This window comes from Dama dama, chromosome 23 (genome assembly GCF_033118175.1).
Source record: "Dama dama isolate Ldn47 chromosome 23, ASM3311817v1, whole genome shotgun sequence".
Classification (NCBI taxonomy): Eukaryota; Metazoa; Chordata; class Mammalia; order Artiodactyla; family Cervidae; genus Dama; species Dama dama.
The window spans coordinates 40,444,294-40,460,124 of NC_083703.1; the positions used below are offsets into that span (position 1 = coordinate 40,444,294).

General features: G+C 42.2%; 1 protein-coding gene across 5 annotated transcripts in view; it reads right to left on the minus strand.

The window, feature by feature from the left end:
* The window catches only part of RALGAPA2 (Ral GTPase activating protein catalytic subunit alpha 2), a 271,212-nt gene that overhangs the window by 139,050 nt on the left and 116,331 nt on the right, over positions 1 to 15,831 (minus strand). For all 5 annotated transcript variants that reach the window (XR_009690052.1, XR_009690053.1, XM_061126464.1 and 2 more), the window contains 3 exons: positions 10,727 to 10,920; positions 9,794 to 9,892; positions 9,407 to 9,562 (listed from right to left, as the gene is read on the minus strand). Coding sequence is in view for 3 of the 5 variants with exons in the window: in XM_061126464.1 (XP_060982447.1) it covers positions 9,407 to 9,562; positions 9,794 to 9,892; positions 10,727 to 10,920 (449 nt within the window). In the remaining 2 variants the exon portion in view is untranslated. The remainder of the gene's footprint in view (positions 1 to 9,406; positions 9,563 to 9,793; positions 9,893 to 10,726; positions 10,921 to 15,831) is intronic.

Here is a 15,831-nt window from a genome sequence, read left to right on the forward strand (position 1 = left end):
AACAACTTGGCAGCACACGTGTCACCCTCATCACTCCAGCCTCCGCCATCTGTTACCTTTCACATAGTTCTACTTTCCTTAGTTAGGTGTCAGGGGGCTTGGACTGCAGCTTAATGAAAATAATGACTGGTTTTACAGCTGAAAAGAGAAAGAAAAAGCCCTGCAGTCTGTTGTTCTGGTGCAGTCATCTATCTTAAGTCTCCATGGCCATTGAGAAGCTGAACCAAGTTATAATAGAATGTTCTTTGATGAAACCTGACTAATCTATGGCTTGTCCATTCTCATGAAACCTTATAGGAAACACTCAGGAACCAGTGGATGCTACCTAATCCAAGACTGACTCTGTGCTACAGACATTTCATCATTTGGGGTCTGGACAACAAGCACACAGTAGGAATTATTATTAACTTAAGGATACACAGCAGGAGATGACTAACACACACCAACTATCCTTGTAAATATTTACTCTTCCATCAAACCTAAACCTTGAAAGTTTCGTTTATTGCTACAGTAAACCCTTTTTTCAGTAAAATACCACTCAATTTGACTAATGTAAATTCAAGCTTATGGGAATTATATTTTTAGAAAAATAGACGTTTGCTTTTAAGCATCTAATTACTTTCAAAAACACACAGTAACAAAATGGGCTAAGGCAACATAAAATAACTGAGACTTTCAGAAGTTCTAGCTTAATAACTGTAAATAAATCTACAGTCAGCTTGAATTCCGGCAGGATTAGAGAACACCTTCTCTCATGTGGAGAGAAAATGTGCCTGGAAGTCTTTCCCATACATTTCTACTTCCCAGCAGGTGAGAATTCTTTGGGAGCATCCCTGGGTGTACCCTCTGACACATCTGCTGAGTCTGCCCTGGTGCTGTGATGTCCATGGGAAGGAGGGGGTCCCATCCTGCCCTGCTCCCACTTTTTCTCAATTCATCACCTTGCTTTCCCAAACCAATGCTTGCTTTGAGAAAAAAAAAATGAACACGGTGCCAGGAGATCCTGCCTTCTTGGGGCACTTAGCATTCAGCCCTACACCCCACTGGGCCACAGTATTCCACACACAGAACATACAACATACATGTACACAAGTATATAAATACACAGAGCTTCCCTTGGTGGCTCAGTGGTAAAGAATCTGACTGCCAATGCAGCAGACACAGGTTCGATCCCTGCAAAGGGAAGATCCCCTGGAGAAGGAAATGGTAATGCACTCCAGTATTCTTACAGGGATAATCCCATGGACAGAGGAGCCTGGTGGGCTATAATAGTCCATGGGGTCGCTAAAGAGATGGAAACGATTTAGTGAATAAAACAGCAACAACAAACAATATAAATACACACACAGACATGTATACACACATATAAATAAACTCACACACGCACATAAATCCTCGCCCATTTCTGTGCCTCTTGTCATGGCCCTCCTGGCCATGGTCCACCCCACACAACCACTGAGCCTCAAGCTTCCTAATGCACTTGTGCTCAACTCCCCATTATCCATAGGATGAACTCGGATCTAAACAAGGCTCTCTCCAGTGCTGCCCACGTCCACGTCCACATGTCATGTCCACGCACACATCAGGCACTAGAGCAAAACCACCCTGGTTGTTGCTCCTTCAACGTGGCCTGAGAAACCCCATCCTGCCTCTTGTCCTCCCACCATCCTTGCAAGTCCTGCTGGATGCCCACTGCCCCATGAGCTGCTTCCAAACCAGCCGACGTCTAGGGGTGTTCAGCATGGTTCCATCTCTGCAGTGTGGGCATTGCTCAGGCAGCCCTTTGCACAAGAGGATGGATGTTACAGACACTCATTGTCTGTGGGTCTCATACCACCAGATACACCCTCAGAACTGCGCTGGTCTGTACTATGGTGGGGAAAAGTGCTTAATGGGAAAAGGTCATTGAAGCTTTTACTATATTGAGGAAAGGACAATGTGGCCCTAATAATAAACTGTCCAACAATAAATCAGAGGACCAAGTAACGCTCAAGGAAGGGCCTCCGAAGTCCCCGGGGCCCCCTCATCCACTTGACCACATGTGGTCGGGCAAGGTCCCTGAGGCCGGTGGGGGACAGAGCTCAATCGAGCGCCCAGGTCTGAGAGTTCCCAGTACGAGGCTTGTCATCCATTAAAGTCAAATGCTGAATATATTCTAAAGCCATCTGAAATCCTGGAGTCTTGGAATATACATTTTCCCATTCTTGAAAACCTTAGGAAGAAGGCCTGCAATTCATCTTATTTCACTCATTGCAACCAACCTACAATTTTTAAAAATTGTTTTCTGATGAAGCTTTTAAGATAGCCTTCTAAAGTTCCTCTACTGACACACATCAAGGTTATTTAACCTTCCCAACATTAGCTGGACCTTTAAATTTATAAATATGCACTTTATCCTGCCAGCACCAAATTAAAATCCCATGAATTCAAACCTAGGTAACAATCACTCCCTGTATAGAATAAGAACTTTAGAGATGTATTAGAAGTATTTCCTTGGAGAGGAGATAAGGCAGGTCTCCAATCTGACATGTTAATTCTTCACTTTTTTTAAAACTGAACATTCACTTATGTTTCACTGTAAATATATTTATAAATTTATGTATAGCACACATACACGGTTCTAGTTATGTCTAAATTTCCAGCAAAGAATGATTCTTTGTCTGAGAAAAGGTGATGCAATTATTACATATTGCTGCATGATACAGGCTGTCTGGGGTTATTAGAAGAAGCAGGTATGGCCAATTTACAAGTGTCACCCCCGCACCTTGCTTTCAGGGCTCACTGCTGAGCCTCATGCTCACCGAGGGGCCCCTTGGGATCTCCTTACAAATGACTGTTTATTATTATATTATTCCATCATGTATCTCATGAGAGGAGGTTGTAACATCCGTTAAGAAAATCAGGAACTGTTGTGACTTCTATGATAGAATATTCCTCTGTACCTGATGTTTTAAAACTATGTTTCCTTTAGCACTGGTAGGGAAAAGATGCACTAAAATGTATAGCGGAGTGAAAGCAAAAATGTTCCTAAAACAAGTTAAATACTCTTGGCTACAAAACAAATTAGCCGGGGCGAGGGGGCGGGAGAAAGAAGTGCTCCCAGTGCTTTTAGCACCTGAAACATCTAGCCGCCTGGATCCCACACCACTGGTGCCTCCCAGGACATCACTGGGGGAGCCAGGTTCTTACAAATGAAAGATTTCCTGTGCTGAGTCTGAGACAGGAGGGGTTTCTATCAGGGCATTAGAGGGCTCATAGACTGGCTAGAGGACCCAGGCAGCAACCCTGCCCAGCTAGGCACCCAGCCTGGGGTGTGGCCCCGGCAGGGTCTTGGCTGCCAGCGATGCAGCAGCCGGAGCGATGCAGGCCACCCCACCTGCCGTCTAGAACCACACGGGGCCCCTGCTGGGCTGGAACACGGCTGGATGTCAACTGGCCGCCAGGGTGTCCAGCCCTCTGGCACTGATCCCACAGTGGGCACGTGCTGCCAAGGGTCCGGAGTGCCTGGAAAGGAAGCCAGTGGCCAGGACACACGAGAGACATCCAGGTCACAAGGTCCCTGGACACATCATTCCTCGTATCTGACCCACCGCAGGTGAAGTCATTGTTTCTCACTCGGCTCAGTTCAGTCGCTCAGTTGTGCCTGAATCTTTGCAACCCCGAGGACTGCAGCACGCCAGGCTGCCCTGTCCATCACCAACTCCCGGAGCTTACTCAAACTCATGTCCATTGAGTCGGTGATGCCATCCAACCACCTCATCCTCTGTCATCCGCTTCTCCTCCCGCCTTCAATCTTTCCCAGCATCAGGGTCTTTCCCAATGAGTTGGTTCTTCGCATCAGGTGGCCAAAGTATTGGAGTTTCAGCTTCAGCATCAATCTTTCCAACGAACACCCAGGACTGATCTCCTTTAGGATGGACTGGTTGGATCTCCTTGCAGTCCAAGGGACTCTCAAGAGTCTTCTCCAATACCACAGTTCAAAAGCATCAATTCTTCGGCTCTCAGCTTTCTTTATAGTCCAACTCTCACAACCATACTACATTCTGAAATTCCAGGATGCCTAGTAACAGGTTTTAATCAAATGGTTATGTTCCAAAGTAAGAGACTATATGGAGGAGGGAAAAAAAAAACCAACACCCTAAGACATCGGAAAAATAAAATGGGCTCATTTGGCCAAGGGACTGCCCTGCCTTCCTCGGCATCCTCGGTGTCACCACGAGGGTCTGTGCTCACCAAGCACAGTGGCGGCCTCGAACTGAGTGTGTTCCTCTGTCTACCCCCTCAAAGTCTCCCAGGGGCCCCCTCAGGGCGGCGCTACAATCATATGCAGGTCAGGGGGCTGAGGTGCAAGGAGGTCTATCACTTGTCTACTCACAGGGATGCCGAGCCTGGAGCACAGAAGGCTGGGAGCCCAGGCTCCTAACTGTCACCCCTTAGACTGCATCCTGACTTCACGTAGCGAGGGTCCGGAGCTGCAGCAGACTTTGCTAAACCTATTTCCCCACCTGGGAGCGGCCTCGTGCTTTTTGGTTTGTTACCAAATATGATAACATGACTTCCCTGGTGGCTCAGTGGTAAAGAATCTGCCTGCAAATGCAGGTTTGATCCCCGGCTCAGGAAGATCCCCCGGAGGAGGGCATGGAGACCCATTCTAGTCTTGTTGCCTGGAGAACCCCATGGACAAAGGAGCCTGGTGGGCTATGGTAGATGGGTTCGCAAAGAGTCAGACACAACTGAAGCGACTGAGCACACACGCACAACAATGCAACATCATAGATGAAAACGACAAAGACCCTCATTTCCCAAAATTTTTATATGCAAATTTGCAACCATAATTGCACTGATGTAAGCTCCACATTTAAAGGCGAATTTAACTTTGATGTATTTAACAGACAAATTGCATTAAGACCTTCAATCTGTAAGTCATTGTTAAAAAATAGTTTACTTAAATTTTAAGCAAAGAAAACTTTCCAGTCTTTGATATATGTTCTTAGAAACATAAAAATAACATTCCTTTCCTCAACTGTCCTTTTCCATTTCACACATATTGATCTGTCCATATGTTTTAAATAATGATGAAATTAATAGGAACTGTTTTTAATAAATCCAAACCCTAGCTCCTTTCATGTCCACATATTCAGAGGGGGAGACTGAGGTGGAAAAGCTGCTTAAGTATTAGGACAAACGAAGCAGAACCAGGAACAGCTTTGGAAGAGAAGCTGGGGAGGAGCCGGGTGGGAGCAAGGGAGGGTATCGCAAGCGGGGATGGGAGGAGGGGCCCAAGGGAGGAGGGCTCTGAGTGGGGGGCAGGACTGAGGACAAAGCCCAGGTGAGACACGACAGGAGGAGGGACGTGGCTGAGGCCTGTTTGTTTGCCCGACCTGTGCGGTGTTGAATCCACAGGAGAGACAGACCCTGCGGAATAAGCCAGGCTTCCCAAGAGCTCTCATAGCCCTTCTCATGTGTGGCGCTGGGCAAATGCCCTCAATATCTTTTGAGCCTTAGCTATTTATACAGCGGGTGATGATATTTGTCTAACTGAACGGCAGAGAAGAATCGATGGACAACATCACAAGTTCCCAGCCCCGGGTCTGGCATTGCAGTGGTGCAGAGATGGCGACCCTCCGCCTCCCCAGCCCAGACACAGAGCAATAGGCCGGAGGGAAGCCAGCAAGAAGACCCCCTGCACAACCAGTCCAGGCAGTCCCGAGAGCCTTTCTGAATCTTACTCATAATTTATAGTTATTTTTGAAAGTCTTTACCATCTTAATTATTTTCTAAATCAGCAACAGGATCCATTTTTTCTTAAAAAATTCATAGTCAAGGAAAAACAAAGCTATTTCAAAGCATTTTCTCCATCACACCAATAAACCATAAACTCCCGCTATACACATCTTACTGTGGGACATGTCACTCGATAAGGCCATGGTTTTATCTATGAAACTGTTGAGTAACTGGTCCAAACAATATTAAAAGCAGTTGGTTTGGAATGTGCTACATTTTGAATTCAAGCTGTTTGGTATATGTATTCCGATTACTTTTTTAGAATACAGAAATGACTATATTTGTTTATGTAACTAATTTGTTATTATATTAGATGAAATTGCTACTTTATATGACTGTAACACAGAACATCATCAGAGAGATATTTTATAACTTTTTTTAACAAAAAGAAATCTTCCACTACTGTAAGTGCTCTTCTGTTTGAAAAAAAGAACTTTTAACATTTTAGATCTTATTTCTAATTCCACACTTTCTAAGTCACTACTGACATGGTTTTGCTACTCTCCAATCTGGGAAAGCATCTGTAACTTGGGCCAGGCCATAGCACCAAGCTCCTCAGGGAACTGGGTCTCCAAGGAACTTTCAAGGCTCTGGTTGGCCAGTGAACCACCGTCGTGCAGACAAGAGTGCCACCCAGAGGCGAGAGGAAGAAATTCATCTCGGGTTTTATTTGGAAGACAAAACTAATCTGTTAAAAATTTTAAAATAATTAGCTAGTACTTATTTCATTAAAACGAAGGAATATTTTTTTACAAGGTTCTCTCTGCAAGAAAGAAGATGTCTAGTCCCAGGCTATATAAAAGCGTAGCACTTTGAAAACTCTTATAAGACAGGAAGAGTCATGAGATGGTCCAAGTCACAGGTGCACAGTTTGTCAATTAAGACACTGAATTTAACTGTACTCTTTATACGCTTTCTTTGCTTTTTATAATTAATATAACATGTGTTTCCAAAAGTCATAGAAGTTCTGGAGCAACCACCATGATCTATTTAGACATGTGGACCAAAAGTTAAACTAATTACCGGAGGCATTTCTTACTTAAATGAGAAAAGTTTCTTTCATTAGAAAGCCTTCTGCATAATTTACTTTTGGCAAAGGAATAAAGTTTATTTAGAGTAATTCTGTTTGGCAGACAGTCGTCACTTCTCAAACATATACCAATAATTGTTAAGGTTACAGCAAAATAGTCAATTCTATGAAACATAAAAACATGAGCTTCTAATGATCAAAACAAAAGGCTGATTATAAAATAGAGATTTATGATATCCCTGTTCTCTCTTAGAAGTCTGGATGGTGGGATTACTACTAGCAGTGGGCCATCATTTAAGATTTATGTATTTTAAAATGAACTACAAAAGATCAAACTTAACCAAAAATAAGGCATACATTAAAGTGTTAAAATTTTACATATAAACTTTGAAAACTTTTTTCTACCCTGCAAAATCCCATTTTTGAAATAATGTTAGGGGTTCTCAAATGTTATAATACACAGATCTCATCTCATTTTACTGTTTCATTTTTATTCCAACATGCTTTAAAATAGGAAGGACTCTAAACACACCTATTTACATGACTTTCCGGAAAACTCATTCTAGAAATACTCAGTGTTTACAGCTGACTTCAAATTTATTTGTATTAAATTCTACAAAGAATTCTACAGAGATTGTACAGCTGATTATTATTCCCAGGTAGATGTTTTTCCTGCAAAGCTTAGCAAAATGCTGCTTTAAGGTACAGAGTTGTTAACTGCACCTTCCTCTCTTGGTTCTGTCACTGAGGGATCTCATTAATATATGTGAGTTAATTTTCTTTCCTATTTTTACCCTTAATCTTCCACATGCCCTGAGTTGCATCATTCTATAAAACATGCTTTCATCTGCAATGATGGCTGCAACGTATCTCAGCAAGGAGTACAAACAAGACTACTCACACACCCCTGCTTCTACATGCACCTAAGTCCAACCTGCTCTATGGACGTCCACTGCATGCTGCTGGAGATGTAGTGAATATGACAGAGACAACACAGTAGGACAGTATGGCTATTACTTCAGGGGAAAAGCTCAATGACTAAAGCTCCAAGAGTTTAAGTTAAGTTAGTTAGTTCAGTGTTAGTCGCTCAGCTGTGCCTGACTCTTTGCCACCCCATGGACTGCAGCCCACCAGGCTCCTCTGTCCATGAGATTTTCCAGGAAAGGATACTGGAGTGGGTTGCCATTTCCTTCTCCAGGGGATCTTCCCAACCCAGGGATCGAACCCAGGTCTCCTGCACTGCAGGCAGACTCTTTACCAACTGAGCTACAAGGGAAGCCCAGCAGGGAATATTTCACAAGGGTTTTAATCAGGGCACAAGGCCAGGCTGGCAAATTTGGAGAATGACTTCTCACATGTATCAAAAGGTTTGTGTGTCTGCATTATACATTCAAAGTATCAACAAAAGACAGAAAGGATGGCTACTCGGGAGTTCACAAATGACTCAAGTTCACTGATAAGTATTATCAATTTAAAGGGTAAATTCTGAAACATTCCCAAACCTATAATCAGTCAAGAGGAAGTGAAGTAAAAGTCGCTCAGTCATGTCTGACTGTTTGCAACCCCATGGACCACACAGTCCATGGAATCCTCTAGACCAGAATACTGGAGTGGGTAGCCTATTCCTTCTCCAGTGGATCTTCCTGACCCAGGAACTGAACCGGGGTCTCCTGCATTGCAGGCGGATTCTTTATCAACTGAGCCATCAGGGAAACCCAGTCAAGCTATCAGTCAAGAGGACCTGGTGCTAAAATTAAATGCCTTCACATTTTCTTAAACTCTTCCCTTTCCTTTTTCCCACCTCCAATGCTACCATCTGATTTCTTGCCATTAAAAAAAAAAAAAAACAAAACCTGTATTTGTTTAATGACTTCCTCCTTAATCTCCAGGCCCAATGTCCTACTCTATCCTAGTACTGTCACATTTCTAAACCCATCCTCCAAGTAAAGTCCAGGACAATCTCAAGCTTCACAAACCAATCATGTCACTTGCCTGCTTGATATTCAGATAGTAAGTCGAGTCAGTGGTCCCACCCCCTCCCCTGTCTTCTGCCCACAAGCAGGTGGCTTCTAAAAGGAGGAAGGCCAGAGGCTACAGGCTGATGACTGTCGGTGGCTCCTATGGCCCTTCTGTTTCAACTTAACCACCAATCACATTTCTTTAAGAGAAATTACTTCCCCTTCAAGAGATATCAGAAACCATAATTTAAGGTGAGGTCATTCTCCTTAAACAGTAGCTTTCAAACATTTTTAAATGACCAAAGTCATTTCCTTCATAACCCAATATCTAATGTAGAACCCCAGCAAAAAGATGAGTGAGATGAGTATTTCTGAGGCTGGCAACAGGCAGAGATTAAATCACACAGAACTGGACAGGCCACAGAGCAAAATTCAAATTCGGTTGGTGAAATGTAGAGTCAGTGGGGAGAAGCAGCCTGGATGAGACACGTCGGACTCATTCCTGAAAGGCCACTGGTGCTGCTGCATGTGAAAGACTCGAAACTATGGAGAATTTCGACTTTCAGGGGTACTTTCATAAACCCCAATTTCATCTGCAAAAACATGGCACATGCAATGGAGGCTTCACAGATACCTGGTCCTCGCTGGTCAGTCCCAGGTGCATGACGAGGTAAAAATGCACCAGGAAGTCTGAGTTGGGCAGGACATCCTGGCGCCGGGTCATCATGGAGCAGATCAGCTTATAGGCTTGGAGTTTGCCTTCCTTATAATCGTCGGGCAGCATCGTCGCCTGCCAAGGAGACGTTTAGAGATTTAATCAACGCCAGATGCAGATGCATTTTGTCCTTTCATTTACTTCTCAGTAGTCCACAAAGTTGTTTATGGAGATGTGGGAAGCGCTGGCTTGAGTAAGACCCAGCCTGTCTTCAAAACATGCAGTCTTGGGCAATTACGTTTTTTAAACTCAATTTCAGAAAGGAAGGGGAAATTACAATAAAGGAATAAATACATATTCACTTGCCTTAAATAGCCATGATGCAAACATTCTGAGCGGTGGGATCAAGGCAGGAGGAGATGGAGAAGACTGGTTATCCAGGCTTATTGCCAGGTTATCCCGTATCTATGATTCGAAATGAGGAGAATTTTAGGCAAGATAATACAGTTTATCCCAATGACATGTCAATATCGTGCTCCACGGTCAAATAGCTGCTGTCAATGAAATTTCTGTAAGTTGAGTGAAAAGCTACAGCATTTACAAGTATTTCTTTTATCATGAGATGTACTGTCTTTTTGAATTGTGTGCTGGTTTTAGATCTAATGCAAAACTAGGGCATTGTTATTCCTTCAATCCTAATGCTTGCAGAGGTCATCCTGAACTTCAAGTGATAAGGAATGGTTTCATGAGGTATACTGTATAAACACAAATCACATTTTTGAAAAAAGAAAAAAAGTACTAACACGGGGAAAACATACATTGTAAACAAAAACCAACACTAGAATGAAAATTGTATGTGTTCTTTTACAAACAAAGGACAAGAGATTGTTCTTTTACAAAAATTACCCTCAGAAATAAGATTATATACTAATAATGGCTTTCCATGTGGATGGTGAGGTTAAATTTCTTCTTAGCATTTCTCTACATTCAAATTCTGTACAGTAAGCCCAGTACTGCTTTTATAAAGAGAGTAACTACAACTATTGCATAATATCCCATTCTTTGATATCCTATAGCAACAGTTTATTTATGCATTAAATGAAATAACTTTTAGACATATATAAAATGACCAAGCTATAAGTATTTTTATTTATTTTTTGATCACCAAATGTACTTTGTCTCAGTATCTAAACTCATGGTCCAGAATGTGTTCAAAAGTTACATGCGACACAGTTTTTAGGTTAAGTGACAAATCAATGTTACCACACTAGAATGAAAGGTAACAATAGCAGGACATACCTTTGCTAGCTTGTACCAGAGTTCATAGAGATAGCTAAACACCCTGGCATGGATTTTGGGTGACTGGATATTATTCACATCTCCAAGGATCCCCAAGATTCTTCGCCACAACACAGCGGCTGAGTCTGGGTGCCAACCGGTGAGAGTCCCCCCAGCAATTATACTGCAGTCATCAGCAAGGCATTCGCTGCTGTCTGTGAGGGAAAACGTGTGTTAACACAATTTTTATTTCATTGTTACAGCCTTTTATCTTTAATGCAAATGACCTATGCTTGAACATGTATGCAAATCCAGAGTAAAACAATTCAGAATAAAATAATTGAGATGAGGTGTGAAATGGCTGACAACTTGGAAGGACAGGAAACTGAGATTGATGAGGAAATGTCAGATGACTCTGATTCTTCCAACTAGACAACCCAGAGATGACGAGACAGTTCCTGGAGACCCTGAGAAGGTCTTCATAAGCAGTGGAGAGGAAGGAGAACTTGAGTAGGATGTGGAGGGAGCACGGTCATGAGAAAAAGTGACGGCTTCAAGGCAGGAGTGACATCTGTGGTGTTTGTTACTGTTAACTCAGGTTTTGTGGGATGTATAATTTGCTTATAACAAGTTTAATCGTTCTTAGATTCAAGGAGCTGTAAGAAATGTGTATGATCATGTAGCTGTCACATACACCACCTCCATAACTGACATGAAACTTTCTCTTCATTCCACCAGGGCCCCTATGCCATTGGTCCCCTCCCCAAACCTCTGTTCCAGACAACCACTGCCATTTCCTATCCTTACAGCATTGCCTTTTCCAGAATGTCAGATAAATGGAGTTCTTTAGTAAGTAGCCTTTCCATCTGGTTTCTTTCACTTAGCATAAGGTATTTATTTGAGAGATTCATCCATGGGGGTTGTGTATCCATAGGTGTCATAGTGTATCCACTCACCTGATGAAGGACACTGGATAGTTTCTGGTTTTGGTTTGATTAGACCTAAAGCTAGAAATGTGTACAGGCTTTTGTGTGAACATATATTTACCCTTCTCACCTGTAAGATCAGAATCACAAAATGGTATGTGGTATTTCTTCTTCTTTTAGTGGACTGCATGTTCCTAAATGCCTGAGAAAGGAGTGTGTCCTCATATGTCTGAAAGTCTTGGTTCCCTGACTGGTAAATTCATAGCTTGGCTGAGTATAGAATTCTGTGTTGGAAAAGCTTTGCTTATTTTCTTACAGTTCCCTTTATAATCTTAGATTAAAAAATAATTCTGATAATTGAAACTTTCGTGTGAAAAATTATTGACTCTGGAGAGCTTCAACATATCTGGAGCAGGTTGAAAAAGACAGCTTCTCTTTTATTTGAAGCTTCAGTAAAGCTAGGAATTGTCCTCTACTTTTATAAATCTATTGGAATTAACCTATTGAATTGTTTTTAATTTTTATGTTGTTTTTATTGCTTTGTTCCCTTTTTCACGCCCAGTATTTCTTCCTTGATCAATCTTTCCTATTTGCCTATTTTATTAATGTTTTTAAAGAGTGTTCTTTGCTTTTTCTATTGCTTTGTAGTACATGTATAGAAGCTGATTTTAAAAAAAAGATACTAACAAACATCCACCACCATTGCGCATCATTCCAGGTGCATGTGCTGTTGGGGTTTTTCAGGTCTAACCACAGAAATGGAAGCACAGTCTACGGATGCGAGGAACTCAAGGGGAGGAAGGACCAGAGCCAGCCAGGAGCAGGAGAAAAGTGTGACAAGGAGCCTGGGCAAATCCACGGCCAGCTCTAGATGCTTCCTGCACAGCCGCTAACAGCTTATTATGTTTATTATGGAAAGAGCACAAGACCCTGAAGCAGAAGATTTCATAAGGATGGTACGTGTGTCATGGAAAAGCCTTCCCAAAACCAAGAGCACTGTTTCTTCTTAGAGTGAAACACATCAGTATTTCCCACATCTGTGTCATAAATATACTCAACTAAAGAGACACATATAATCCATGCTGGAATCCCCCACACTGAGCCGGTATAGACGGCAAAAGCCAAATTGTGGACCTTCTGGACTCTCAGACTGACTTTTACAAAACTTCCTGATGTTTAGTCTGTCATCCTCCTGATGTTTAGTCTGTCAAATGAGTGTGGTATCAAGCATCTGTCAGTCTGAGAAGGTCTGGTGAAGCTTCAACGAACCTTACAAATAAACCTAAGCTTCCAAGTGAACAAACAGCATCATATGGCATGTAGTTTTCTCATGAAGAATGCAATGAGTCTTTAACACCAACCATAAGGGGTTAAAAAAGAGTCAGGAGATTTGGTGACTTAGACCTTTGCTCCATCCCCAAGCATCACCCCCACAACGTAGCCATCTGAGGTGGAGATCAGCCTTCAGCTTTCCAATCATGCCGGGATTTCCCTTGAGTGATAGCTCCAAGTAAATAGAGGTCAGGTACACCTGCATCTCCCTGCAACCTGCCAACAATCACATTCTCTGTTGTGGAAAGATCCCCCTTCCCCACCAAAAATGTATTCCTCAGTGATAAAATTCTAGGTAACATCCCCCATCACATTATCAAAATACAGGGAGTCTTTTCGAGGTATTTGAAATGACTGCATGCTCAACATTACCGTGAAAAAAATTTTGTAATGAGTTGAAATGTTTTTGCCCAAAATGATTCCACTTGTGGCATAAGCAACAGAACAGATGCTGACATTTCACATGTAGATGGTTCCTCAGTGAAGCGGCGCTTAATTAAAAATTGGGATTTGAGAGATTTCTGAAAATTTCACGTTCACCTCAAAAATACCAAACAGTTCATTTTATTTTTCATGAGCAAGCTAGTATGCTAGCCTAAGAGCACCTTTTTGTCTCATTCTTGCTAAATGCTTCAGCGACATTAACTATTTTTTATTAAAGTAAGAAGTCTTACAAACAAAATTATATCATCTTTCCCCAAACACATACAGGCCTTTAATACAGCAACAATCTGAAGTTTAGAACTTTGCAAATGTACAAAGGATTTTAGTCATGAAATAAGTCTTGGTGATTGGTAAAATAGGCAGCCAACCAAATGGCGACTTCACATGGCAGCAGTTTTGTGTAGTTTGGTGGAGTATACATGAAGCATAGCCAGTGCTTTGAAAATGATTTTCCCATTTGAGTTGAAAAGGCACAAATCCAAAAGCTCAACTGAAACACCTTAATTCTGGGACCAGAAAAATTAGGCCTAGACTTTGATGATTAAAAAGTGGAGAAATAGGGGACTTGTCTGGTGGTCCAGTGGCTAGGACTCCATGCTCCCAGTGCAGGGAGCCCAGGCTCAATCCCTAGTCAGGGAACTAGATCCCACATGCCACAACTAACACCAGGCACAGCCAAATAAATACATTTTTTTAAAGTGGAGAAACAAAAAATAAATAAATAAAGTGGAGAAACAGCAGGTTGGCACTCTGTTGACCATCACTGTGGCCTTTCTCATCTGCTTCCCAGACATGGAACATTCATTTAAAGATTTCCAAGGTGAGCAACCAATCTCATGGTACTTATCATCATGATTTTTCTTTAGAACATTTGATATTTCCAAAACAGATCAAAGCCTGGTGGAGATTCCAAAAATGTGTGCAGTGGCAGATGCTGACAAACCACTCATGCAAAAACAGTTTCGGTGGCAGGTAACAGGGATAATTAAAAGCAGAAGCTATAATTCAAAGCAGAAGTGGTCAAAGGATTTCAGTAACAACACTGAAAGGCAGGGTTGGGATAAATATACTAAGAGAGATTTTGAAACCTAATCATACATATTTTTTACTACCAAAAAAAGGTTAAAATGTGTTGTTTTAAGCTAAATCAAACAAGAGCCTGCAGCTGAAAGCTGATTCATCCCCCAACTGAAGTACTCACTGACTGATCCTCTCCCGTCATGTACTGTCTTGGAGCCAAAAACTAGCTGTGAACAACCAATCGCCAATGGCAATCCCATCCCTGATGCGAGGCAACACCACTGACCCTTCCTCCACTAAAGTGAAGTGTTGGAAACTACTTCTAACTGAGTCTGATCTCAAGATGTAGCACTAGACTTCCAGTGGTTGAGAATCCTCCTGCTAATGCAGGAGACACAGGTTCAATCCCTGGTCTGGGAGGATCCCACGTGCGCAAGGACAACTAAGCCTGTGGGCCATAACTACTGAGCCCGCACTCTAGACCCTGTGCTCCAAAACAAGAGAAGCCACTGTAATAAGAAAGCTGCACGCTGCGACCAGGAGCAGCCCTCACTCGCTGCAACTAGAGAATGCCTGAGAGTAGCAATGGAGACCCAGAGCAGCCAAAAATGTTTAAAAAAAAAAAGAGTATCACCGATGTAATAGGTACCTGGAAAAGAAGAAGCACCGAAGCTGGCCCTTAACTGTCAATGTTCTGCTAACTCTCGGTTCTTAAAAGTCTCTCTGACAATGAAAAGAAAGTTTTATTTATGTTGGAGTTGAATTAATGACAGACACTTTCTTATGGTTAGTTGTTTTTTTATCTCATTTAAGAAACTCTTCTCTTCCCCAAGGTCATAGAATTTTTAGAAGACATTTTCTTCCCAAAGTTTAAAATTTTCCTGTTTACATTTGAGTATTTATCCATTGGAATTTGGCTGCAATCAGGGTGTGAGGTTTTCTGCCCGCTGGCTAAATGTTCTGCGTGCTTGACTGGGCAGCCCATCCTTCTCTTGTCAGATCTAGAAGGCTGCCTCTTTCGTGTACCACAACTCCATGTCCTTATGCATCCAGTATATGTTTTATATTCCATTCTTTTAGTCCATGTCTATCTCTGTGATTAAAACTCTCTTTAAATAAGTCTCATCACAGTTATCCCATTATTTGTCCTCATTAGGATAAATGTCTTATTTTTTCTGTCCTCTTGGTAAGTTCTTCAGTTGGTCGTGGCTATGGCTTAGTAATCTTTTTATTTGTTATAGCATCAAAAGCAGTCTTTCTAGACTATAAGCTTATTTGCTAAATAAGAGATGAGGTCAGCAGCAATATCAATACTTAGCTATTGTTTTTCAGTCATTCAGTTGTGTCTGACTCTATGACCCCATGGACTGCAGCATGCCAGGCCTCCTTGTCCTTCACCAGGTC